Below are 26,491 nucleotides of genomic sequence, written 5' to 3' on the forward strand. Positions count from 1 at the left end.
AAATAGAATTTAAAAAATAAAAAAATAAAAATAGAAAATGACAAAAAAAATGAAAAAATAAAAGATCTTTAGATTTAAAAAAAAAAACACAAAAATAAACGACACGGTCACTAAAATTAATTTAAAAAAAAATCCTAAAAACCACATATCTTTATAATTCATCCTGACCTGGAGGACCAAGAACCTCCACAGATAAATTCATAAAACTTTCATTAAACAACTCTGGCTTTGGCTCCTCTGGTTGAGAAGAAACAATCCAGGATCGGGAAGATCAGCATTGTGTCATCGACCTCAACGGCCACCAAACACATCTAAAATATTCCCCCGGTCCGTCAGTCACATCTCAGGATTTGGATCTCCAACAACACATTTCTGTTGCTTTCAGATGATTTCCACATCATTCCTGCAGAAGGAGGACGGTTCCAGGTTCACCTCTGTGACCCCTCGTTCGCTTCTGCCTCCGCTCGGGTTGTAAACATGCCAGCCGTGCACGGAGGCCGTCCTGCACGGCGCTCGCGGCCCGCTGCCGGGAGCCCGGCTCGCCTCGCTCGCCGCCTCTGCTCCTCCGCCAGCAGACAGAAATACCGTGACACCGTCCTGCTTGAAATTCAGAAACACTTTGACCCACTTTTCTCTTTTAGAAACCGACGTACAGGAGGAGGGGGGAAGGCCCGGGGGTAGATTTCCCCCCCTAACAACCCCAACGGACCTCCGGGGCCGCTCCAGTCTTACGCTGTCGCCGCCGCCGCCGCCGCCTCAGGTGGAGTGGCATGGCGGCGGTGTCCATGGCAACGATGTGTGCGTTTGAAAAGCCCACGGAGACCCGTGCAAAACGCTGTGTGTTTTAATGTGTCTTTGTTTACCCTTCAAAATCATTTAAATGGGTTTTATTTGGCGTTTTTTTTAATCCCATGCTATGCTAGGCGCTATTCGGACCAATCGGGGGTCGGTGTCTCGCCCAAGGACGCGATTGCGATAAACCGGGAATTGAATCTCAAGTGAAAAAAATTAAATATAAACATCGCCGCGCGACAAAGTGTCCGCACGCGTGTCCTCGAACGCCTCACGCTCGCAGTAAACGTGTTCCAGCGGAAACCCACGTGTTGTTAAGCTAAGCTAAAAATCCAAATCCGGAACGCTATTTATTTCGCAACATCCTTGCGCTGCCGATACAAACACACACATCCTCGTGTGTGTGTGTGTGTGTGTGAGATCAAGCATTTCCACTTTGATGAGAAGGAACCGAATCAGCAAAAGTGGAAGTGGAGCGGCGTTGACGCTCGCCGCCGTCTTTAACCGCGGTTTAACCTCCAGTGAGCAGTTCAGTGAACTGGAGTGACACGCCAGCGGCGGCGGCGGCGTCCTAGAGAGACGCCAGGAAGTGTGTACACTGGATCTTATGATCGGGAGCAAACACTCGATCTCCCTCGACGGCCTCCCGCCCCGCCGGAACGCCGTCAAGGATGCTGGGAACACAGGAAGCGGGCGGGGGAGGGGGGAGGGAAGCGGCGGCGGCGGACAGGAAGATGGACGAAGGCGGTGCCGGAACTAATCAGCTCTTATCAAAACAAACACGGAAAGTCACGTGAACGCAAGTTTGGAAAAGGCCGTCTGGACTCTCGGGCTCCACGGCGGAGCGTCTCCTTCCAAAGCGTTCAACAAACTGAAGATGATTAGCGAAGGAAATCTGGAAATGCTTTTGAGAAAATGCAAAGGGAGAAATGTATATTTAGCAGCGGCAAAGAAGAAATTAAACAGATGCCGGAAAGTAATTCATAAAAATAATGAGAAGTGGAATGAGGTGGAAATCTACTTTTCTCCCTTCAGGGGCCGCCACAGCCAATCATCTGCTTCCATTGAACTCACAGCCAATCACCTGCCTCCATTTAACTCACAGCCAATCACCTGCCTCCCTCGAACCGAGGACCAATCATCTGCCTCCATTGAACTCACAGCCAATCACCTGCCTCCGTTGAACCGAGGGCCAATCACCTGCCTCTGTTGAACCCACGGCCAATCACCTGCCTCCGTTGAACTCACAGCCAATCACCTGCCTCCGTTGAACCCACGGCCAATCACCTGCCTCCGTTGAACTCACAGCCAATCACCTGCCTCCATTGAACCCACAGCCAATCACCTGCCTCCATTGAACTCACAGCCAATCACCTGCTTCCATTTAACCCACATCCAATCACCTTCCTCCATCAAACCACAGCCAATCACGTGCCTCCGTCTAACCCTCTCCTCTCAATCCAACTGACTTCCTGCCTATTCAGGTTTTACTTGCATTAAAGTAAACTTTGAAAAAAAAGGGAATAAATCCAAATAAATCCACGTTTATCTTGATATTAAAATGAGAGAACGTGGACGTCTGTTTGAAACGGTTGAGATGGGAGAGATAAATCTGGAGATGCAGCTAAAAGTGCGTCAAACACCAGGAGACGTCGGATTATTTCGTCGCATAAAAGTGAGACGTGAAGTTTCCTGCCGTCTCTCAGGAAACATCGTCCAGAACCAGAAGAACAACCAACAACCACCTGGGTGGAGCTGCAGGGAGGAGAACCTCAGTCTGATAATCCCTGGGATTAACTCAGTTTGACTTGGAATTATTAGCGTTATATGTTTCCATATGACTGTACGCTGGATTGCATTCACACACAAACACACACACACACACACACACGTTGGGATTCTGCTTCTTCGACGCTTGGCTAACACTTCTAATCGCTACAGCCTCTGGGATTAACAGTCGATCTGTTGTTATTGATCAAAAATACCCTCCGCTAGCAATCATTCATTGGTTCATTCATTCATTCATGCAGGGGGCGGAGCCTATCGCAGGGCCGCCATATATGGAGACGTGCCATCATTCGCCCTCTCATTCACACGTCTGCTCTTTCCGATCTAACTTGCGGTCTAAGTGCCGATCGTCCGCCCACATTGTTTCTCTAAAACGCTCTGGTTGGACGTGTTTACCTGCACGGTGATATAATCGAGATGTTTGTTCAAACACACCAGGAGGCTCATCGTCCTTCCGCCCTGCAGATTATCTCAGAGGCTGAGCTCGCGGGTTTTTTTAATCAAAGTGTGTGTGTGTGTGTGTGTGTGTGATACCGAGGAGATCGGGTTTCCTCTTTCCCCCTCACTTGGTCAGAGCAAAATAAGTTGCACGTCGTGATTCATTAAATCACTGATTTTAAGGTAAGGTTCTTCTTATTGGGTTTGCAGCTGGTAAGGACTCGGGCCACAGCCAATCACCTGCCTCCATCCGACCCAAAACCAATCACATGCCTCTATCCAACCATCAGCCAATCACCTGCCTCCATCCAACTTTCAACCAATCACCTGCCTCCATCCAGCCTTCGGCCAGTCGCCTGCCTCCATCAAACCCTCAGCCAATCACCTGCCTCAATCCAAAAGACAACCAATCACATGCCTCCATCTAGCCCTCAGCTAATCACATGCCTGCATCAGGCCTTCGACCAATAACCTGCTTCCATCCAACCTTTGGCCAATTTCCTGCTTCCATCAGACCCATGGCCAATCACCTGACTCTGCCCAACGCTCAGCCAATCATTTGCCTCAATCCAACACACAACCAATCACATAACTCCATCTAGCTCTCAGCCAATCACTTTCCCTCCATCTAGCCTTCGACCGATCACCTGCTTCCATCGAACCCTCGGCCAATCGCCTGCCTCTACCCAACGCTCAGCCAATCACCTTCCTCAATCAACACACTGCCGATCACCTGCCTCCCCTGTAACCTTCCACCAATCACCTGCTTCCATCCGACCCTCAGCCAATCCCCTGCCTCCCTCGGACCTTCCTCTCACACCATCTAACTTCCTGTCTTGTCCTCCTGCGTCCATGAACCTGCTGAGCTCCTGGAGGCCTCCGTCCAGCAGGTCCTCCCGCACCGTCCGGCCCGTCCCCGCAAGCGACGTCTACGGTTCCTCGCTGCGGAAAGAAGAAGCCCGTCGCACTCACTCGTTCTCCAGCAGCGTCATGCAGACCACCTCCCGGACCCCGGGGTTGTGGGCCTTCTCTGCGGAGCAGGCCTGCAGGCTCCAGGTCCCCACACGCACCACCGCCTTCCCGTCCCGCAGCCCCGCCGGCGGCTCGGCGCCGGGCCTCGCCGACAGGATCTGCGTGGGTCCCCCGGGCGGCAGGTCCAGATCCTCGCTGGCCAGGCTGAAGGAGGTGGGGCTCGGGTGGGACCTCCCGGCGCAGGTGTTGGTGGACGCCGCCCTGGAGCGCTCCACGAACACCTGGAAGCGGATCTTGTCCAGCAGCGAGCCGTTGACGTGGCTGACCCGCACCAGGTCCTCGATGCTCCTGAAGGGGCCGTGCTCCGCCCGGTAGGCCACCACGCTCTTGGCGATCTTCTCGGTGACCCCGCGGATGCTGAGGAGCTGCGCGGCCGTGGCCGTGTTGATGTTGACCCCGGCGCTTCCGGCCTGCGGCTCCGGGTCCCTGCGCAGCGAAGACGGGGAATGCTGCGACGAACCGCCGCGGCTCGACACGCAGATCTCCACCTTGATCACCCCCAGTTTGGTGGCGCCCACGCCGCTGACCAGCGCCAGGTCCTCCACCTTCTTGAAGCCGCCGATGCGCTCCCGGTACTCCACGATGTTCCGCGCCACGGCTCGGTTCACGCCGGGCAGGGTCATGAGCTCCTCCTCGGTGGCGGTGTTGATGTTGAGCCGCTCCTGGTTCACCAGGATGTGTCCGAAGCTGCACGCCGCGCTGAACTTGCGCTTCCCCCCGCTGAAGTCGGTGGGGTCCTTCGGAATGGAGCGGTGGCAGCCCAGGCTCCCTCCCATGGCGAGCCCGGGGGGGAGGGCGCCGAGGGCGGGCACGGCCCGGAGCCGGAGCCGGGGGTGGGAACCGGAGAACCGGAGAACCGGAACGGAGAAGAGAAGGGCGCACACGGATGTAACTTTACGCACCGTGCACCGGGCGGTCCATGCCGTCCTCTCCCTTGCGTGTGTCTAGAAGTGTGCGTGTATGTGTGTGAAATGGAGCAAACTTTGCGCTCCGCCGGTCCGAGGTACGCGCCGCCGCCGCCGCCGCCGTGACACACGCATCACTGCGCTCCCGCCCCGAGCGTCAAGTCACATGTGTTTACGAGGGGCGGACCGGAAGTTGCGAAATCGTTGCCCTTCAAAATAAAAGCTGGAAAATCGCTACGCAAACATGTTTGTTTGATGGTCGACAAATGTAAACTCGATGCAATTTAAAAAAAAAAAAAAAAAACGTACTGGACTTTTTTCAAAATTAAACCAACTCAGATCGAATCCATTATTTTTTATTGTTTCCATACGAGGAAAATTTCTAAATTTTTATCCCTAAAATTCCTGTTAATTCATATTACACATTTCGGTTTCATTTAACTTCTTTCTTCATATTTCTTTTTTTTCAAGATATTTCTGTCTAAGTCTTGAGGATTTTTTTTTTACTTTTTCATTTATTTTTTAAAATTTTGGTTGATTAGAGCTCATTCATTTCTGTCATTTTTAGATGTATTCATTTATTTCTTTGTGTGTTTAAACTTGGGCATATTGAAACTTTTTTGGGGGAAAATCAGATTTTAAAATAATTCATTTTTTATTTCTCTCCCTTTTTCTTTCATATTTGTTTTCCAAGGAGTAAACTCCCATTGGAATGAATAAAAAATAGTGTTTGATTTTTTTTTGCAGTGACATTCACTGCTCAAACAGCTAAGAGGCGCTAAGCTAAAGTCTCCAAGGAGAAGGTTTTATTGTGAAGCCAGGCTCTCTCTGCTCTGCCTTCGACTTCCTTCACTTCCCTCAGCAGCAGAAGGCAAGAGGTGGGTGGTTTAGAGCAACTGGAGAAGGTGTGAATGACATGAACCACCTTTTCATCACAACTATCTCTCATTTAGTTTCATCCATAAAACTCAGCATGAAATAAAAAGAAAAACGGAGTGACCGATAAGTTTCAGCGAGTTTCCCAGCGAGGTAACCTGTCGAGCTGTTTGGGATTTTATCGGTTTGGGAAAACCCAATTTTGCTCCTCCTCATAATAACCAAACATTTAACCAGATAATCAGCTAAGAAAGAGGTCGCTTAGCTCATCACTGTCTCCATCATGAGTGAATTAGCATAATGTTATCATTTCAGATTGTGTGTGTGTGTGTGTGTGTGTGTGTGTGTGTGTGTGTGTGTGTGTGTGTGTGTGTGTGTTGGAGGCAGGGGGTTGAGCTCTTTCCCCCTGTCTCTGGGCGACCGGTCCGTCAGCAGAAGCCAATTTCTGATTTTTTTCCAAGATTTGAAAGATTTTTCACTCTTTGAATGCAGTTTGTTTTCCCAATAACGTGTGTGTGAACACGTTAAACTACCTCCAGTCGGCCTCACATTCATTGTTTGCGGCCCTGCGACTGACCGGCGACCCCCTGCCGCCCCTTGACATTTCCCGGTAGGATCATCCACTTAATATCAATCTGTCAAAGTTCAATCCCCAGCTCATCACTGGACAGAACAGTGGGATCATTGCACGTAACAACCGTGTGTTCACACACACACACACACACACACACACACACACGGGTCCCCCGAGAAGCCCCCCGCTACCGGGCTAAATCCATCTCAGCCGGCTGTGACCTTGGTTGTTATGTAACGGGGATCTGCAGCAGACAGGAGGAGTCTCACGGCGACCTGAGGAGTCCAATGCAAACTCCAGCAGGCGTGACGCGTTCAGGGGCCGCGGGATTTCCAGACGCTCAGAACGGGTTTGTGCGTCACCATGAGCTTGATGGTTGTGGGAATATTTGGACTGCGGATCCGTTTTATGTGAGGTGAAGGTGTTTTAATGTTTTAATGATTACATGGATGGATTAATCTGATGTGTTAGGCAATGTGTGGATGGACTGGGTGGAGTGTGTGTGTGTGTGTGTGTGTGTGTGTGTGTGTGTGTGTGTGTGCGTGTTGATTTACAGTTATCCTATTCCTATCCACTTCCTCAGGACTACAAACGGTTCAACAGATAGGACTACAAATGGGACTAGATATGAGACTGCAGGTGGTACTACAGTTAGGACTACAAAAAGAACTATAAATAGGACAACAGCTGGACTACAATTGGGACTAAAGACAGGACTAGATATGGGACTACAGATGGGACTACAGATGGGACTACAGATGGGACTACAGATGGGACTACAAACAGTTCAGCAGATAGGATTACAGATGGGACTAAAGAAGAGACGTTAAATGGGACTACAGATTGGACTACCAATGGGACTAAAGATGGGACTACAAATGGGGCGACAGAAAGGATGAGAGATTGGACTGCAGATTCGGGAACAGAAAGGACTACTAATGGGACTACAGGTAGGACTACAGATGGTACTATAGTTAGGACTACAAAAAGGACTAAAGATTGGACAACAGATGGTACTAGTTAGCACTACAGATGGGACTACAAATGGGACTAGATATGAGACTGCAGGTGGTACTACAGTTAGGACTACAAAAAGAACTATAGATAGGACAACAGCTGGACTACAAATGGGACTAAAGACGGGACTAGATATGGGACAACAAATAGGACTACAGATGGGACTACAAACGGCTCAACGGATAGGACTACAGATGGGGTTACAGAAAGGACTACAAAAAGAACTATAGATAGGACAACAGCTGGCCTACAAATGGGACTAAAGACGGGACTAGATATGGGACTACAGATAGGACTACAAATGGGACTACAAATTGCTCAACGGATAGGACTACATAAGGGACTAAAGAAGGGACGTTAAATGGGACTACAGATCAGACTACCAATGGGACTAAAGATGGGACTACAAATGGAGCTACAGAAAGGATGACAGATGGGACTACAGATTCAGGAACAGAAAGGACTACAAATGGGACTACAGGTAGGACTACAGATGGTACTATAGTTAGGACTGCAGAAAGGACTATAGATTGGACTACAGATGGTACTAGTTAGCACTACAGATGGGACTACAAAATCATCTCTGTGGTTGGAATCTGCTACCACCATCTTTGCTCCACTTGAGCCCTGTGTTTTTTGCACACGGTCCCCTAATGGGTGAATAAACAAAAAAGAAATGAAAATGAGAGTCCATCAGATTGGTCTGGGATTACTGTAAGGGAAAAGACAAAGAACGCGCGCGCACACACACACATATATTGTTGTGATAACAAAGATATTTTGTCAAGGTCAACCAGTGCAGAAATGGCATAAAAACCTGCAAAAAGTACCTGCTTAAAACAAGTACACGGCTCTGAAACCACACGCGGAAATATTCTCACTATTAAATGCAACCCCTCCTCGGCCGAGGATCCTTCTCGGTCTGCAGCTCAGATTTTAAGCTTCTGCAAACGAGGACAGAGGACGAGATAGAGGACGGAGGCGACGGGCCTGAAAAGGTAGACGTCTACAGCACTGCAACGCTGGGATTTGTACCGTCTTAGCGCCTTTGCGCAACGTGGCTCCGGGTGTTATTTTTCTGCTCGTCCCCCCCCGGATACCTTCCTGACTGTCTCGCGTTCGGCCCGGGGGCTCGGAGTAACCCAGAAAACTCCGCGGCTCTGAGAGAAGGAGGACATTGTCAGAGCGGCGGTGAACCAAACACGAAATGACCCTCATTCGGTTCATAAGGATAATTATTTGGCAGCGTTGGAGGGAAAAAGGGGAGGGTCGCAACGGGAAACAATGAGCAAATATAAAATCCAGACCATCTGCAAATAGACTCCTAAGCGAAGGTCCGTTTGCAGCTCGGCCGGTTCCTCACATCGGCCGATGCATGGGCTTCCCCTGCGCGCCGCTGTCATTGGCCGCCTCAGTGTGCACCTGGTGACCCGCGACCGGGGTCGACCAATGGGAGCGCAGTCCAGAGCGACTGGAGAGGCCGGTGGAGCGACGCTCTATCTGTGTTTGGAAGGGAGGTAGAGAGAGAGGGAGAGTCCAAAGGGTCCAGTTGTGTTTGAAAAAGACTGAATGTCAAATCTAAAGAAACCGTCCAAACGTGCGCAGATAATAATAATGTTTACTTCCACAACTTTCAAAATCTTGCAGATGTTAGTATTTGCCGACAGCGGCGGAGCCACGACGCCGACTCGGAGTCCGTCTGTTTCCTAGCAACAGGATCCTTGAGAGGAGGAGGAGGAGGAGGAGGAGAGGCCGAGGATCATTTGACATTTTCTACAGTCCAGCCTGAAGAAAGAACTCTTAGGTTAATGTCTGATGCCAGGATCGCTATTTTAGATAACCGTCCCTTTCAACGCGATTCCGTCAAAAGACGGGTTTGAGAGGATGAATGTCTTCCAGGACGCAGGGCTTCTTGTGGAGGCTCTGAAAGCAGAACAGGAGCCGGCGTATTTAAGTTCCGGTTTTCCTCTCTGCGTTTAAAAACAGGCTTAAACCTTTTTCTGTGAGGATTTTTCTAGTTAGCGCTAGGCTAGCCCTCTGCTGTGCAGGAATAGGCCTCACGTAGGGTCATATCTTCTCCCGGATCCCTGGTCTCAGGTTCCCAGCATCCTGCCCGTTATTACTTTTACGATTAGAAAAGCTGTTATTGCACTGTTTAGCTATTAGCATGTAGCTGTCAGCGCTACTGTTAACAGCAGTCATATAATTTGTGCTTCCCAACTCCCGCTAGAGGTCAAAGGTCACCCACATTGAGCTTGGATCTCCCTAAGCTTCTGCACGGGTAAAAAACTCAAGTGTTCTCCTGCCGCTGATTCCACGCGCGATCCAGACCTGTTCTGGGTGGGAAGCGTCATCAGACAACTTGATTTTATTGACACAAGTGCCGGCGTTGCTTTCACTTATCGCTAATCACCATTGATTGTCAGCTTGACTCCTTCTCCACGCCACCTTCAGCTCATCGCGCGTCAGATCCAGGCGCCTTCGGCTCGGCGCGCTAATCTCCGATCAAGAAGCGGCCATCGATCTGAGTGTTCCCGACGACCGGGGCCGCCGCTCCTCACCAGGTTAGACTGGAAACGATATCAAAGTGGTTTTGATTTGGACGGTTTGCGCGAATACGTTCGCGCGCTAACTCCCTCCGCGGCCTCGGGCGGGAGGAGGCGGGTCAGTGGGTGAAAGGTCAGGGCGGCGGGAGCTTCAGCCACAAACCTCCTCTGGGAATAACCAGTCCTCCGAGGCACAAACAGGTCCGATGTGTTCCGGTTAAAGTCCGGCGGGACGCTGATAAGACGGACCAACGCCTGAGACGCAACAAACACAGCGCCACCTGCTGCTGGGAAAACACACTACTAATAAGGCGTGCGTTTAATTCAGTTTAATAGTGACACATTAAGGATAACATTAATGTTGTTGCACAAATGTGTTTGATTTCTTTCTCTCCCTATATATTTTTTTGAAGAATATTCCTTGTAGTATGTCGTTTTCATCGTGTGATATTTTGCTTGTAAAAGTTAAACTACGCTGCTCAAAAAACATAAAGGGAACACTTAAAAAACACATCCTAGATCTAAATGAATGAAATATTCTTATGAAATACTTTGCTCTTTACACAGTTGAATGTGCTGACAACAAAATCACACAAAAATGATCGATGGAAATCAATTGTATCAACCCATGGAGGTCTGGATTAGGAATCACACTCCAAATTAAAGTGTAAAAACAAACTCCAGGCTGATCCAACTTTGATGTAATGTCCTTAAAACAAGTCAAAATGAATGTGTGTTGCTTCCTGAGTGGACACTATGATTTCACACAAGTGGGATTGACTTGGAGTTACATTGTGTTGTTCAAGTGTTCCCTTTATTTTTTTGAGCAGTATATTTAACCGTGAGAAGAATTTAGAGGACTTTCAAATTAGAAATTAGCTTTTCAGGATAGCTTTTCATGGCGGCGAAGTGATCAACGCTTCTTTCCTCGCAACCAGAATGTTACAGGCTGGATTCGAGTCTCCAAGTTCACTGGAGGTTCACTGGAGACCCTGAATTCCAGACATGTGACTGAAGGAGGGAACGGTTGTGAGATCCACCAGGCGGGAACCAGGCCTCTCGGCCAATGACAGCTGAGATCGGCGGGATAAGCAATATAATGAATAAATTAAATTCAAATATAAATGTGTTTTATTCGGGTTCCTACCACCGGCGGCTCCATAACCTCGGCTTTCAAACACAACTTCCAGACTGCCAGGATGGTTCCCATCACAATTTCATTTTTTTTGTTTTTATTATGTGACTTCTTATGGTAAAAACAAGACATTACAAAAACAAAAAAACACATACGCAGAACGCAAACGATGCTAAATATCAGGTAGAGAAAGCCTGCTGGGTGCAGCCCGCCACTGCTCGACAACATTTACGCTCAAATCCTGCCGCCGGAGACGTTTGTCTTTTTCATTTATGCTTTAAATGAAAAAAAAAAAAAAAAAAGGAAAAAAAAAAAAAAAAAAAGATTTGAATCCGTTGGGGAGGTTTCCGTGCGTGTCTGCGCTCGGCGTGACTGAACTCAGGGACACATCAACGCTTTTCCAAAATAAACAATTTATCTACAAGGGCCGGTAGAACGTAACCGAAAAAAAAAAAAAAAAAAAAAAAAAAAAAGGTAAGAAAAACATCACATGATGGAAAAACACTGGCGTTTATGATTACACAACTTACACGACAAAGAAGGTGACAGCTTGGGTGGCAACAGATTGTTTTGGCATAAAAAGAACCGGAGCTGGAGGAAAGACTGGACTCTCAACCTGTAATAGTAACAGTGCTTTAAGACAGAACAGGTAAAAGCAGATGAGATTCTTGCACCTCCCTGTGGTTGAATTCAGAGGCCGCGCCGTTTCTCTCCTTTCCCCGGCTTTAAATTCACTATTAACACCGTGATGTGGTCGAAAACTGGCGACTCACGCTCTGACAATCCGGGCTGTCAGGTTGGCGGTGACCCTGTAAACGTTTCAAAATATCTTCTTCTTTTTGTTCTTTTCCAAGGTCCTGGAAGGGAGAGGAAACACAAAGGATTTGAAAGGATGGACGCGGGTGAAAACACCGACTTGGCGGAGGAAGCGGCCGACCGGAGGTTTATTACGCCGCGCTTCGTAAATCATTTCGGATGCGAACATTTGGTCCCGTCCAGGAAAACGACGGCCTTATTTCACATTTGGTTAGAAGCTGCGGTGAAGCTCAAACTGAAACGTCAGGTTCGCCACGAAAACGACAACAAAAAAAAACGTAACCATGCAGTGTTTTGGTAAAACAGTCTAACATAAAATTGGGATTATCGGTCATTTATTTATCCCGTATTTATGAGCCGCTACTTTTTTTTCCCCTTAAACAACGATATGACCAATTTTTGGATTTTTTTTTTTTTTACTTCCTGCCACCAAAACATTCAGCCGGACTGATGAAATTAGCGTGAAATTCTGAGGCCTTTCAATTCCGACACCGAAGAAGACGAATTTAACCGTTTTAGTGCCGAGATCGAGACCAAGATAGCGATCAGCTGGAGCAAAAAAAAAAAAAAATGTTTCACTGTAAATATCTCCTGTAACGACAACGACATATACTATCTTTAACCTAAAAAACCTAAAAAAAAACAAAAACTGTGCAATATTTCATTTCATAACAGCTACACTACAATTTTTCCTTTTATCATACTATTGTGCACTCCTTACCTCACTTGTTACTAAGACACTTATAGTTTTATCACTTGTTTACTAAGACACTTTATAGTTTATAGTTTATTTTTAGTTCTAATTCTGCCTTTTTCTTTTTATTATTTATTACTGTTATATTTTCTGTAACTCTGGCACAACAATTTCCTTCGGGATTAATAAAGTTGTTCTTCTCTTATCTTATATACGACTCGGCTTATAGACGAGACATGTACACGTATTTATTTAGTTATTTTTAACCGGTGCGCTCCTTGGTGGAAACGATGGTAGTTTTCTTGCTATTTTTGTCTTTTCTGGCTAAATCTTTTGTTGTTCAAGGATTGACAGCTTTCCCTCTTCCTCAGAACACATCTGATGATGCTAAAGTGCTGATGACACTCGGCTCTACATAAACACCAAAACGATCACTCCCGAAATCCTTTCCACCCTCACCGACTGCATCACAGACATAAAAACCTGGATGAGCCAAAATTTCCTCAAACTCAACAGCAACAAAACAGAAATTATCATATTCGGCCCAAAATCCTTGCTCAATTCCTGTCACGATCTCGCACTCTCCATTGATGGTCACTCTGTTACCCCCTCCCACCGGTAAGAAATCTGGGAATCTACATGGACCCTGCACTCTCTTTTAGGCCACACATAAACCACATCACCAAAACATCTTTTTTCCACCTCCGAAACATAGCACGCCTCCGACCCACTCTTTCACCCTCTGCTGCTGAAACACTAATCCGTGCATTTATCACCTGCAGACTCGACTACTGCAATAGTGTCCTATACGGCCTCCCCTCTAATGCCCTTCAAAAACTGCAATATGTCCAAAACTACTTCCCCGCTCCCCTTCCAGAGAACACATCACCCCCATCCTCCGTCAACTTCACTGGCTGCCCATCAAACAACGCATCCGCTTCAAGATCCTCCTCACCACCTACAAAGCCCTCAACAACCTCGCCCCCCCCCCCATATCTCACCGACCTTCTACGTCGCAACTCTCCGGCGCGTCGTCTTCGCTCCTCGGATGCAAACCTCCTCACTCCAATCTCTAAGTCCAAGTACGGCACCCTGGGAGGCAGAGCCTTCGCCATCGCCGCCCTCTGGAACTCCCTCCCCCCGGCCGTCCCAGAGTCGAACTCATCGTCTTCCTTTAAACACAACCTCAAGACCCACCTCTTCCAAACCACCTCCAGCTCTTCCCATTAACTATGTGCATGTTCTATGTTTTCTGTTGTCAAAGAGACTTTTCAAAAGAGACTTTTCCTCACTGAAGCGCCGGCGGTGACGAGTGTTTACCTGGAGGCGTCTAGTTTTTGTTGTTCCAGAATCCTCTGCTGGGCCTCCCAGCCGGCCTTCTCCTCCTCGTGCTGCCGGCGCTTCTCCTCCAGCTCCCGGTGCTGCGCCTCCAAGTTCTTTTTCATCTGTTCGTGGCGCCGTTGCAGCTGCCGAAAGGGGCGACGGCGGTGAGACGAGGGGTTTCGACCGGACGATCGAAACCGGGCGGTACGAACTTTCATCCGCTCACCTCGGCTTCGGAGTCTTTGAGCTTCTGCAGCTTCTCTTTGACCTTCATCTCAAAGACTTGCTCCATTTCCTGCTCCATCTTTTTCATCTTCGCCACGTGGTCCCGTCGCTCCTCCTCCATCTGGGCCAGAGGACTCCTGGAGACACAAGCAACGTTCATACGGGCGAGCGGGACGTTTGAAGGAGATGAAGATCACGGGGGGAGGGAGGGGAGAGGAGAGAAGGCCGAGGTCGGCGCAAAAAAGCCAGCTGAGCCTCGGCCGGAAAAAAATTGAAACGGCGCTCGTGCTTGCGAAGGTGGTTTCCGCTAAACGAAAGCCGCCGCCGGGTCGAGGTGACGGTCCGGGATATTCGGGCCGCGTCTCAGGCCGTTGGCGGTTTTGTCTTTTGTGTTTCGGGATCTCCGCTCTCCAAAAATGTGGCTTTTGTGAAGGGGAACATTTTTGGCAACTCGCGTGGATTATCTTGGAAACCTGCCTCCGGATCAACCCGTGGATCTTGCTCTTCTGGACTTTCATGATCTCCAGTTCTGAGGAACCCCAGAGAATGACGTTCCTGCTGTCTTATCGCGGCACAGGATTCATTTTCCAGCGTTTTCCTCCATTGATTTGTTCCCTGGAATCTACATTCACATCCTTGGCTTCCTGATCTTCATGGAACTTCACTGCTGTATTTACATGAGTTAAGTTGTGGGTCTTAATCCATCCTATGTTTCCTGTTTCTACACGGCTTGCAAAGATTTTGGAGCATTTAAAGAGTTTTTTCATCTAATCTTGGAGGCTCGGGTGTGAAGAGCGGCCTTCTCGTCGAATGCAGAAACGAGCCATTAGCCGTGCAGTTAGCGCAAGCGAAAACGCTTGCCGGCGAGCGGGAGAAATAAAAACGGCAAAGCGAACGTCAACAACCGGCTTACGGAGAACATTTACGCCTGCATTTCATTTGGCTCGAGCGGAAAATATATCTAGAAATAAAATAATAATAATAAAATATATCTCCAGGCTGGAGAGGGGAGTGAAAGACAGGACGGACGAGGTTAAGAAGAAGTGAAGTAACACTTACATGCCGTCAGTTGTGTCAGATCTAAAAACACACAAATGCACAGACACTTAGAGGCGCCGCCACGACACATGCATGGGAGACCGAGGTGGTGGTTCATCACTAGGTTAGGGCTCGGATTATACACCGATTGCTAGTTAGTTAGCGGGGGGGTTAGTGGTGACTTTTAGGATCAGGCAAGACGTCCCCTGATAAACTGGACAACGTTGTTCCCAGTTGGAGATCAACGTCCCCAACGCGTGTTGTTATTTTCAGATGAACTCTGGACGGACGGACGGATGGATGGACGTACTTGGTGAGCTGCCCTTTGGCCTTGTTGTTGTCCACGCCGTTGTAGGTCACCGCCGCCAGCTTCCTGCTGCGGTAGTTCTCGTAATGCACGTTATTTGTGACGTCTTTCAAATCCTGCATGTGAGTCCTGGAAGCGGAAGAACAGATGCACTTTATGGAGATTCTGATTGAAATGTATTTCGCTTTCATATTTTCTGTAAAAATGCAGAAAAAAATCACACAATTTTATCACAACCCGATGCTGAAAAACACAGAAGAAGCTCAGATTCTATCTTCTGGAAGGTCCCTAGATGAACCAGGGGCCGCGTTTATGATGGCGAGCTTGAAATAAATCGAGACGTGTCGCAGATGTGTGAAAAATTAGGGTGAAAATTATTTGTTTTTTCCACCCAAGTATCTTTACAATTCTGAACATCTTACATTACAGTGTTATTATCATCATCATTAAAGTATATATATATATGTGTGTGTGTGTGTGTGTGTGTGTGTGTGTGTTTGACCCCCTTTCTGGGTATTTAATGAAATTCCTTTGGTGATTTCACTTGATTTTAAATCAAAACTGTTTGAAATGATCAAAACGGTCGACCCGAAATGGAGCCCATGTAAACGGATGCCGGGTGCGGCAGGTTAAAATGAACAAGAATGTAACTAGCAACTCATTAGCATGAATTTTCCAGAGCTAGCAATAACTGAACTAAAAAAAAAAAAAAAAAGGCATTAAATTAAGAAGAAAAAAAAAATCCAATCTATGAGAGGAATCATTTTCAAATAATGTAAAGAACCTATGTATAAGGAACCAAGGCATGTGCAGCCACAAGACCAGAAATTAAGGATTTTATGCATTGAATTGACCCGATTGGAGACACAATGTAAACTGTTTAATCCCTGTTTAATCCCTTTAAACGTGAAAACTATCTATTTTTCATTTCCTGATGATATGCCTTCAAACGTGGAAGGTCCAGGGCGTCCGTGTCCGCTCACCTGATCAGCATGTTCCGCAGGATCGTGAAATCACAATGCTCGCCATTTTCCACTGCGGGAGGAAGCAGATGTTTTGCACGATGAGGGTGAAATTGTGGACAAACGGTGCAGCTGATGGTGAACATACTGCTCGCACGTAGGAATTGTGTGATGTCGTACCACTGACATATGAATGAACATTTAGAATACTTTATAATTTGAAATTAGCCTGAACTTCAGCGGCTTGCAAGAGTATTCATAGTTCCAAATTTTTTCACGTTACACCCACAAACATTATTTTATTGAAATTTTATGGGAAAGACCGACATAAAGTGGCACACTATGAAGTACACAGAAATGATGTAGGATTTTATTGTTTTGTTTTGGTTTTTTTTTAACGAATAAAAAGCTAAAAATTGCGGTCTGCATTGCATTTTTTTCACGTTACACCCACAAACAAATATATTTTATTGTAATTTTATGACATAGACCAACATAAAGTGTCACACAATCCTGACGTACAAAGAAATTACACATGATTGTATTTTTTTTTTTTAACAAATAAAAAAACTAATAAGTGTTGTTTGCACCGCACTTAAAAAAAATAAAACAAAATCATGTCTTATTTTCTTTGTACTTCAGGATGACGTGCCACTTTGTGTTGGTTTTTCTCACAATATTTTCAATGGAATATAATGATGCTTGTGGTTTTCACGTGACAAAAATGTGGAAAAGTTCAAGCGGCGTGAATACTTTTGCAAACCACTGTAAGAGTTGCAGGGAACGAAAAGAGGAACAGACAACTCACAGATGGAATCCATCTCTTCCATGGATTAAATAAAACAAAACAGTAGAAAACATATACCAGGGGGAGCTGCTCATAACACTGGATGCAAAGGTACCGTGTATCTATGACAACCTGAGGGATCAAAATGAAAACCCAAACTCACATTCTATTTGATGCGGTTCTGGTGAGAAGGTTATGTCCGGTCAATTAAAATCATCTACTACTTGGCAAAAAGTTGATTTTAAATGCTATAATCTGATATGATAAAATTTGCATTCTTCTTCTTCTGGCTTTTCCCTTCAGGTGTCGCCACAGCGAGTCGACTTTCTCCATCTAACCCTATTCTCTGGATCCTCTCTCACACCAACTACCTTCATATCTTCTCTCACTACGTCCATAAATCTTCTCTTTGGTCTTCCTCCAGACCTCCTGCCTGGCAGCTCCACCTTCAGCAACCTTCTACCCAGATCTTCACCATGAACACTCCTTTGTTCATGTCCAAACCATCTCAATCATCACTTTGTCTCGGTCATACATGTCCTGCACCCCTGTGACAAATTTTTCTTTCCCTTTGGTCTTTTCCCTTCAGGTGTCGCCACAGCGAGTCAACTTTCTCCATCTAACCCTATTCTCTGGATCCTCCTCTCTCACACCAACTGCCTTCATATCTTCTCTCACTACGTCCATAAATCTTCTCTTTGGTCTTCCTCCAGACCTCTTGCCTGGCAGCTCCAATTCAATATATTCACTATCCCTCCTCTGTCCATGACCCAACAATCTCAGTCTGGCTTCTCTGACCTTCTCTCCAAAACATCTAACATGTGCCGTTCCTCTGACAGACTCCTTCCTGATCCTCTCCATCCTGGTCACTCCCAAAGAGAACCTCAACATCTTCATCTCTGCAACCTCTAGTTCTGCCTGCTGTCTTTTGGTCATTGGAACAGTTTCTAGTCCAAACATCATCGCTGGTCTCACCACTGTCTTGTACACCTTTCCTTTTATTCTGGCCTTTTATTCTGATAGTCTTCTATCTCTTGGTACCCCTGACACTTTTCTCCACCCATTCCAACCTGCTTGGACCGTCTCTTCACCTCTTTTCCACACTCTCCGTTGCTCTGGACTGTTGACCCCAAGTACGTGGAATCCTCCAGCTTCTTGATCTCCACTCCCTGTAGCCTCACCGTTCCACCCGAGTTCCTCTCATTCACACACATATATTCTGTCTTGCTGCGACTAACTTTCATTCCTCTCCTTTCCAGAGCATACCGCCACCTCTTGAGATTTTTCTCTACCTGTTTTCTTCTCATAATACAGATCACAATGTCATCCGCAAACATCATGGTCCATGGGGATTCCTGTCTAACCTCATCTGTCAGCCTGTCCATCACCATTGCCAACAAGAAGGGGCTCAGAGCTGATCCCTGATGGAGTCCCACCTCCACCTTGAACTTCTCTGTTACCCCTACAGCACACCGTACCAGTGTCTCACAGCTAGCATACATGTCCTGCACCAGTCTAACATACTTCTCTGCCACTCCAGACTTCCTCATACAATACCAGAGCTCCTCTCTTGGCACCCTGTCATATGCTTTTTCTAGGTCTACAAAAACACAATGCAGCTCCCTCTGGCCTTCTCTGTACTTTTTTATTAGCATTCTCAACGCAAATACTGCATCTGTAGTACTCTTTCTAGGCATGAAGCCATACTGCTGTTCACAAATGCTGACTTCTGCTTTCAGTCTTGTTTCCACTACTCTTTCCCATAACTTCATTGTATGCCTCATCAACTTTATCCCTCTATAGTTGCCGCAATTCTGCACATCCCCTTTATTCTTAAAAATAGGCACCATCACACTTTGTCTCCATTCTTCAGGCATCTTCTCACTCTCTAAGATCCTGTTGAATAATCTAGTCAGGAAATCTACCGCTGCCTCTCCTAGGCACTTCCACACCTCCACAGATATATCATCAGGACCAACTGCTTTTCCACTCTTCATCGTCTTCAATGCCTTCCTTACTTCACTTTTACTAATTTGTGCTACTTTGTGGTCTACAATAGTCACCTCTTCTACCCTTGCCTCTCTTTCATTTCCCACATTCATCAGTTCTTCAAAGTACTCTTTCCATCTTCCCATCACTCTTCTAGTATCTGTCAATACATTCCCCTCTCTGTCCTTAATCACCCGGACCTGTTGTACATCCTTTCCATCTTTATCTCTCTGTTTCGCCAACCTGTATAGATCATTCTCACCCTCCTTACTATCCAACCGAGCATACAAGTCATCATAAGCCCTTTGTTTTGCCTTTGCTACCTCTATCTTTACCATTCGCCGCATCTCCCTGAACTCCTGTCTGTTCTCTTCAGTCCTCTCAGTATCCCACCTCTTCTTCGCTAACCTCTTTCTCTGTATACACTCCTGCACTTCCTCATTCCACCACCAAGTCTCCTTATCTACTTTCCTTCCAGACAACACATCAAGTACTCTTCTACCTGTCTCCCTGATAACACTAGCTGTTGTTGTCCAATCATCTGGAAGCTCACCCTGACCACCCAGACCCTTTCTCAACTCCTCCCTGAAAACCATGCAACACTCCTCCCTTGTCAGCTTCCACCATTTTGTCCTCTGCTCTGCCTTTGTCCTCTTCATCTTCCTTGTCACCAGAGTCATCCTACAAACCACCATCCTATGCTGTCTGGCTACACTCTCACCTCCAACTACTTTGCAGTCACTGATCTCTTTCAGGTTACCTCGTCTATACAAGATGTAGTCTACCTGCGTGCTCCTACCTCCGCTCTTATAAGTTACCCTATGTTCCTGTTTTCTCACTCTCTAAGATCCTGTTGACTAATCTAGACAGAAAATCTACCGCTGCCTCTCCCAGACACTTCCACACCTCCACAGGTCATCCTTTCCATCTTTATCTCTGTTTCACCAACCTGAATAGATCATTCTCCCCCTCCTTATATCCAACCGAGCATACAAGTCCTTAATCACCCGGACCTGTTGTACATCCTTTCCATCATTACAAAGTTGACATATTGTTCGTTGAAGATCTGAGAAAGGTTTCATGCCACATCTTGTAGGACCAGAGACAAACAGCAGGTGTCACCATAGTCTCTTTTCACACCAGTACGCTCAGGTGGCTCCTCTGGACTGGAAAAGCCAGTTACTTGCATGGCTTCTCAGGGGACTTTGCTCTCTGAATATCTACGCCGACACCCAGGCAGAAGCATCTCTGGTATTTGGAGCTCCTTCACCAGATGCTGAATCTACGGTGGAACCAGTTGCTCAGTATCATCCCCGTAAATAATCATCCAGGCCTCACCTGAGCTTGACAGAGGTGATATTTAGTGTCTCTGCAATTTATCACATCAAATGACTTCAACCCGGCACTGGAAAAACACACGTACTGCTCACAGCTCCATACAGTCATGGACATTATCCAATGCACAAATTAAAAACTAAATATCACATTTTTAGGACGACGGCTGTGTGTGTCTACATGTGGTCCTGTGATTGGCTGGGGGCTGGAGAAGGATAGCGAAAGCTGTTATTTAATTCGGTTTAACTTCATTTACAACTCACACTTTAATCATTTGTGATTAAAAAAATTTGTATAGCATGAAAATATGGAGCTGTATATGTAACCTTGATTTATTTATGTTAAGTTTTTAAACTGGGGAGTATCATATAGATAATTTCCTACCTTAAAAAAAAAAAAAAAAAAAAAAAAACTAACATAAGAGTTTTTTTTCAGCTGTCTAAAACACAATTTGATTCTTCATATTTTTTTTGCTTGTATTTGAAGCTAGCTTGTCACGGGCTTGTCCTTGGATGCCATGTTGCTGCAGCTGCTGCTAAACAATGTCCAAAGCGTGGGATCTTCAAAAGTACATCTCATCTCGTCATTTGGGACGACTGATTTAAAGACGGCGTCGCCGACGTTGAATGGAAAATCAAAACGCATTCAGAGGCTTTTCACAAGCATTCAAACAGAAGCGGAATAAACCGGCGCGTAAATAACACATCGATTCCATCCGTTCCATCAACGACCCGGGAACCTCCCGGTTTTCCTGACACCCCTTGCATAACGAAACGGGACGTCCGTGCGAAGCGTGGACTGACGCTGCTCGATAAAGCGATACGGGGTTTGTGCGTTTGCATGTTCCAGAGAGAGACCACGCCGAGCGGCTTTCCAGGCCGGGAGCCGCTTGACCTCCGAGGCCCTCACCTTCAGCCACTCCCCAGGGGTACTGCCTCCCACGCACTCGCTTGCCGTTGACCTCGATTATGGTGTTACTGCCCACTACGGCCAGGGGTAAACGATCCTGCAGAGAGTAGGGAGGGGAAGCAACTGTTGCATACTGCAGCTCATGCACTCAGGCTAAAAATACACGCTAACACAGCATGTGTGTGTGTGTGTGTACACGTGTAGCATGACATCAACTACACTTACGACCGATGACAACATTTGGGCCCGGATCTTCGCGGTTATGTTCGCTTTTATTTTCTTGTATAAGTGTGAAAAGCACATGCATCTAATAACGCAGTTCAGCCTTATTCTGGATAAAAAGCCATTTCACTTTTACAGCAATTAATCTATGCAGTGTGTGTGTGTATGTGTACATTTGTGTAAAAACTCACTAACCCAAGCTTACTGTTCTGTATATTTCCTGTGCATCTTGTATTTGCAAGTGTTATTTGCAGTCCTTACGTCCTCTATTGTAAGTCGCTTGGGATAAAAGCGTCTGCCAAATGTAATGTAATGTAATCAAAAATCGAGATTTAGTTGTCATGGTGCCGGAACAGAGAAATGTTGCGATGAGAGCTTCCGGCTCGGAATATGTGCGGGTTGAAAATAAAAATATAGCTCTATCAAATATGTTGGCAGGTTCTTGTGAATGTGAGTTAAATAAAAATGTCTGCGCTGGACATCCTAACATGTTGCAGCTGCATCGGATGCAGATGGAACAGACCTTGATTTTCCTGATCATCTTCATCTCCTCCTCGTCGTCCGTCTCGGGGAACTCGTAGATTTTTATCTTGTGCTCCAGGATTTCCCTCATTATCTAGAGAACAGAGGCGGGGCGGAAACCCAGGGAGGTCAAGGGCGTGGGGGTGGGACGAAGTGAAAGCGGGGGTTATTCGCTTTACACGAACGCGATCGATGACATTGATGAAAACGGCAAGCGGAATCCGCACGGCGCTGCACTTCCTCTGCGACAGATCTGCAGAGGAAATGGCGGCGAAGACGGAACCGCTTCGCGCTTTCACGGTGTTGATGGGTTCAGTCATAATTCAATCAGGCAATAATTGTATTACATAATAATCTAATATATCTCCAGACAGAGAACCGCATTATACAGCTTTGTTTCATCGCCTATCTTTTGACTGCGTTTTAATTGTTGGGACTTTCTGATGTATAACATAAGCGTCCTGCTTTGTTGATCATCTGGAAGAGCGACGGACTCGCTGACGGAGTCCAGGTAAATAAACTCTGCTTCCAGCGTCGGTGCACTTCTACTCCAGCTTTCTTCATTTGTCACCAGAAGAAAAAGGGTTCGACCACATACTGAGTGAATTCTGGGCCTCAAACTGGCGTTTAGGGTTGTTATGGTACCGTTTTCAACAATTCAATAAGACGGCAAAGAGGGGCGGTTCAGGCTTACAGGGTCCTTCTTAAACAAAAAGCCAAAATGAAATTCAAATAAGTAAAAACCCAACACAAATCCAGAAGTCCTTCCATCCGAGACATTTCAAACGCGCGCTAAGATTTACCACCCAAAGCTGTCCGTGATTTACGCCGAGAGAAGTCGGCGTGGTCTTTCCTGCGGATCCGTTGCATCATAAAGGCCAAACATGTGACTTGTGGCCACCGAGTAAGGATCCATTGTTTTCTCCCCCATCCTGCATCCTTGTGCACGGCCTCTTTCGTCACGCTAAATCAGTCGAGATCCGACGCGTCCAACCGGCGGCACACTGGCGGAAGCGTCGCAAACAATCCTCGCCGGTGACAGACGAGGCAGATATGCAGGGAGTTTACCCGTAAATACCAGAGCTGCTGTCTACCTGCCTGGTGACGCCCGCGGAAACCCGTCATTTCGTTAGATCCCGGATTTATCTGTAATAAATCACGAAAGGCGTTGGAGACGACACCGACCTGTTTCTTGAACTGTTGGCACTCCTCCGGAGTCATTGTGTCGGCTTTGGCGATGAGAGGGATGATGTTTACTTTTTCATGTAACCGCTTCATAAACTCGATGTCCAGAGGCTTCAGTCTGGAAGGACAGGGACGGAGAAGACGTTCAGCGGAGCGACGGATTCGGCGGTGATGTTTTTTTACGACCCCGGCTGACAAAAAGTCCGCACATGTGTGCCGTCCCGACAGATTTATGAGTCGAAGCTGCGGAGGCTGTTTTCATTTTCGGATTCAGAGATGGTCTCCTACGTGAAATCCCAGAACGACGGCGATTTCTGAATTATTCAGCCTTGTCCGTCATTCGACGCATTAAAATTTCCCGGCTTTCCACATTCAGGTCACCCTGGCCGCGTCTACACGCCTCGGCATCGCGATTCGCCGCCATCCCATCGGCCGATTAGCGATTTGCACGGCCGAGCGGTTAAACAGGTGCATCCGATCACGCTATGTGTCCGTTTTATAACCGGAGTAAACGTATTCAAGTCAAATAAATACCACATTTGGCTTGGATTAGAAACAAGTAAATAAATAAAATCCAAAAAGTGGATTAACAGCATCGCTCTTGTGCAGGAACATCTTGTCTGACTCAAACCTGCAGGCCGATCCTCCCTCGTCTCTCCAGCGTATATTGAATTTAAGCACTTTAAGTCCGATGAATGACCTCCGAAAATATTGTGGTCGGAGGCTTTTCCCCCCCGCCGGGAGCCTGGAGGGGCTCCCTGCCTGTTGTTCACAGATATTAGTCCAAGTTTTGAATTTCTTAAAGCAGCTGCGTCCGCGGCCGCGCAGCCATCGCTTCAGAGTATTGAAGGGATTTGTCGGAAACCTACTGACCTTCAAACACTGTCACAGTTCATCATGTGTTTACAATGCATTTGTCACGGCGTGCAGATGGCGTAAAAGCATTCCTTAGCGACCGGTTACTATCAGATGGTATTCGGGGATGAGGTTTACATTTGCACGCGAGAGCCGAGAGACACCTTCCGGCGTCTCGTGATGTAAATTGACTCGCATATTAAAAACAACGTGCAGGTTTATTGTTACTAAGCAGCTAAATATTTGTTGCATTTTGCACGGTTCAGCAAATAATGCTGGGATTTTTAGTGTTTGTGACTGTGTGAGGCAGTGCTGGAAAAACTTGTTTAGCTTTTTCAACGTTTTGCTTTTAGAGGAAATTAAAAAAAAACGTATTTTCAGTGTCTGCTCTGAAAAGATATTGGGGGTGAATAAAAAGTATTAACTAAAAATATTATAAGTAAACGAATAATATCAGAAAATCTGAAGAAACGTGATTTAATTGCATCATTAATAATTGTAAGGATTAAAACAACAGTTATTTACATTGACAAGTGCAATGTTACAGTAATAATATTATCATCATAATCATCTACATTTGCATATAAATTCTGAAATGAATCACTTAACTGAAAAATGTATTTTCTCATAAACCACTTATTTATGAACAAGTTTAAGTTTGCAACTGAGAGCTACATGATTGTTTAAATACAAAACGAATCTATAAATCAGACGATCTACAACAAAAGTCGTGTTCTCAGATCGTGAATCTTCAAGACTAGAGGACGTGTAAAATGTTTCAAGAATGTCCAACTGTTTTGACCCGAAGAAAAACTATCGGCCTCATGACTGCCTGCTTTGTGTCCAGTTTTATGTAAGCCTGACAAATTTACAACTACGAATAGACACACACACACACACACACACACACACACAGTTCAAATGCTGTACTTGAGTGACTTATGAGGCTCTTCTATTGGCACAGGAGGCTGCAAGGCTGCAAGTCACAAACCCACGCTGGACTGCAAAGCAGCCCTCTGTTGTAGGCACAAATGAATGTCCTGTCATATCAACTCGCCAGGCTGACTGTGTGTGTGTGTGTGTGTGTGTGTGTGTGTGTGTTTGTGGTTTTTGGCACTAGAAAGAGCCAAGACACCGATGGGAGGAACGAGGTCTGCAGGTCAGTAAGATGAGGACAGATTAGACTAATGTTATTCCAGCATGGCAGCGGCTGGAGAGCCTCTGGTACGAGATATTTATTTTGTCCTCCATCACCTTTGCAGTCGGGACAATCCAGCCAATAGTATTGAAGCTTTATATTTATAAACATCCGTTTCCGGGTGCGGGGGAGCTGAGTCAAACAGACGTACCCATGTCCGGACGGGGCGATGAAATACAGGCAGCACTGCACTCTGCTGTCCGGCATCAGCCGCCTGTTGACCCGCGACTCTGCGTTGAGGTAATCCTCGAATTTACTGTCGATGTAGTCGATGACGGGCTGCCAACTGAGGAGGACACATGCGCGCTCGTGTCGGACGGGTTTAACGGGGAGACGAAGGAAGCGGCGGCGGCTGACGGCGGCGCTCACCAGTTACTGTTGTCGACGGCGTCCCCGAAGCCGGGGGTGTCGACGATGGTGAGGAGGAGGTGCACGCCTCCTTCCTTTACCAGAACCTTCGACTGCTCCACCTGAAGACACCAAGCATGGTTACCATGAATAAAAACGAGATGGATAAACACAAGTGTCTTTGCATCGGGCATTTTTTTTTTTCCATTTGGAAAGGAGTTGAGTCCTTAACAGCTTAACAGCAAGTCAACTAAAGACACCACTATTCAAACAATATTGACATGTTAACTTATTATGTATGAAATAGCTACGACGTTAAAGATGCCTACAACTTGCCCGTACATCGCATCAGATCAACACAAATGTCCTTTTTCCCCCGATAAAGTAGAACCTCGGCTTACGATCAATTCGTTCTTTGACTCCGTTGGCGAACGTAATCGATGTTTCCTGTTAAAAATCAATCCATTCTCAAGCCCTCAAAAACCTACTGCGCTCTTTTGAAACTTTTTTATCAGTTTATTCGTGGCAAACATACAAAAAGGATTTAAAGATAGCGTTTATTATTACTGTCTTTCTGTTTTTGCCAGCACTTGCACTCGGCGTTTCCTTCAATAAATCAGCAAAAGTAAAGTCTTCTGGCATGAGATCCTTGCTAATGCTATTTCCAGCAAGC

At 46.5% G+C, this 26,491-nt stretch overlaps 2 protein-coding genes across 2 annotated transcripts in view; both read right to left on the reverse strand.

Moving 5' to 3' along the window:
* eepd1 (endonuclease/exonuclease/phosphatase family domain containing 1) overlaps positions 1-5,107 on the reverse strand; it is a 20,189-nt gene extending 15,082 nt beyond the window's left edge. Inside the window, exon 1 of the mRNA XM_086178428.1 lies at positions 3,991-5,107. Within this exon, the coding sequence (XP_086034554.1) occupies positions 3,991-4,826 (836 nt within the window). The 5' untranslated portion in view covers positions 4,827-5,107. The remainder of the gene's footprint in view (positions 1-3,990) is intronic.
* A 6,076-nt stretch (positions 5,108-11,183) lies between these two features.
* Positions 11,184-26,491, reverse strand: part of septin7a (septin 7a) — a 42,552-nt gene continuing 27,244 nt past the window's right edge. The window contains exons 4-14 of the mRNA XM_086178112.1: positions 25,840-25,940; positions 25,622-25,756; positions 23,418-23,535; positions 22,234-22,326; positions 21,489-21,585; positions 16,490-16,541; positions 15,510-15,635; positions 15,221-15,241; positions 14,163-14,298; positions 13,934-14,079; positions 11,184-11,960 (exon numbers count right to left, since the gene is read on the reverse strand). Of these exons, the coding sequence (XP_086034238.1) occupies positions 11,924-11,960; positions 13,934-14,079; positions 14,163-14,298; positions 15,221-15,241; positions 15,510-15,635; positions 16,490-16,541; positions 21,489-21,585; positions 22,234-22,326; positions 23,418-23,535; positions 25,622-25,756; positions 25,840-25,940 (1,062 nt within the window). The 3' untranslated portion in view covers positions 11,184-11,923. The remainder of the gene's footprint in view (positions 11,961-13,933; positions 14,080-14,162; positions 14,299-15,220; positions 15,242-15,509; positions 15,636-16,489; positions 16,542-21,488; positions 21,586-22,233; positions 22,327-23,417; positions 23,536-25,621; positions 25,757-25,839; positions 25,941-26,491) is intronic.

The sequence above is a fragment of the Fistularia commersonii genome, chromosome 30, assembly GCF_037954325.1.
Source record: "Fistularia commersonii isolate RoL2024-O1a breed Wild chromosome 30, RoL_Fcom_v1.0, whole genome shotgun sequence".
Lineage (NCBI taxonomy): Eukaryota > Metazoa > Chordata > Actinopteri > Syngnathiformes > Fistulariidae > Fistularia > Fistularia commersonii.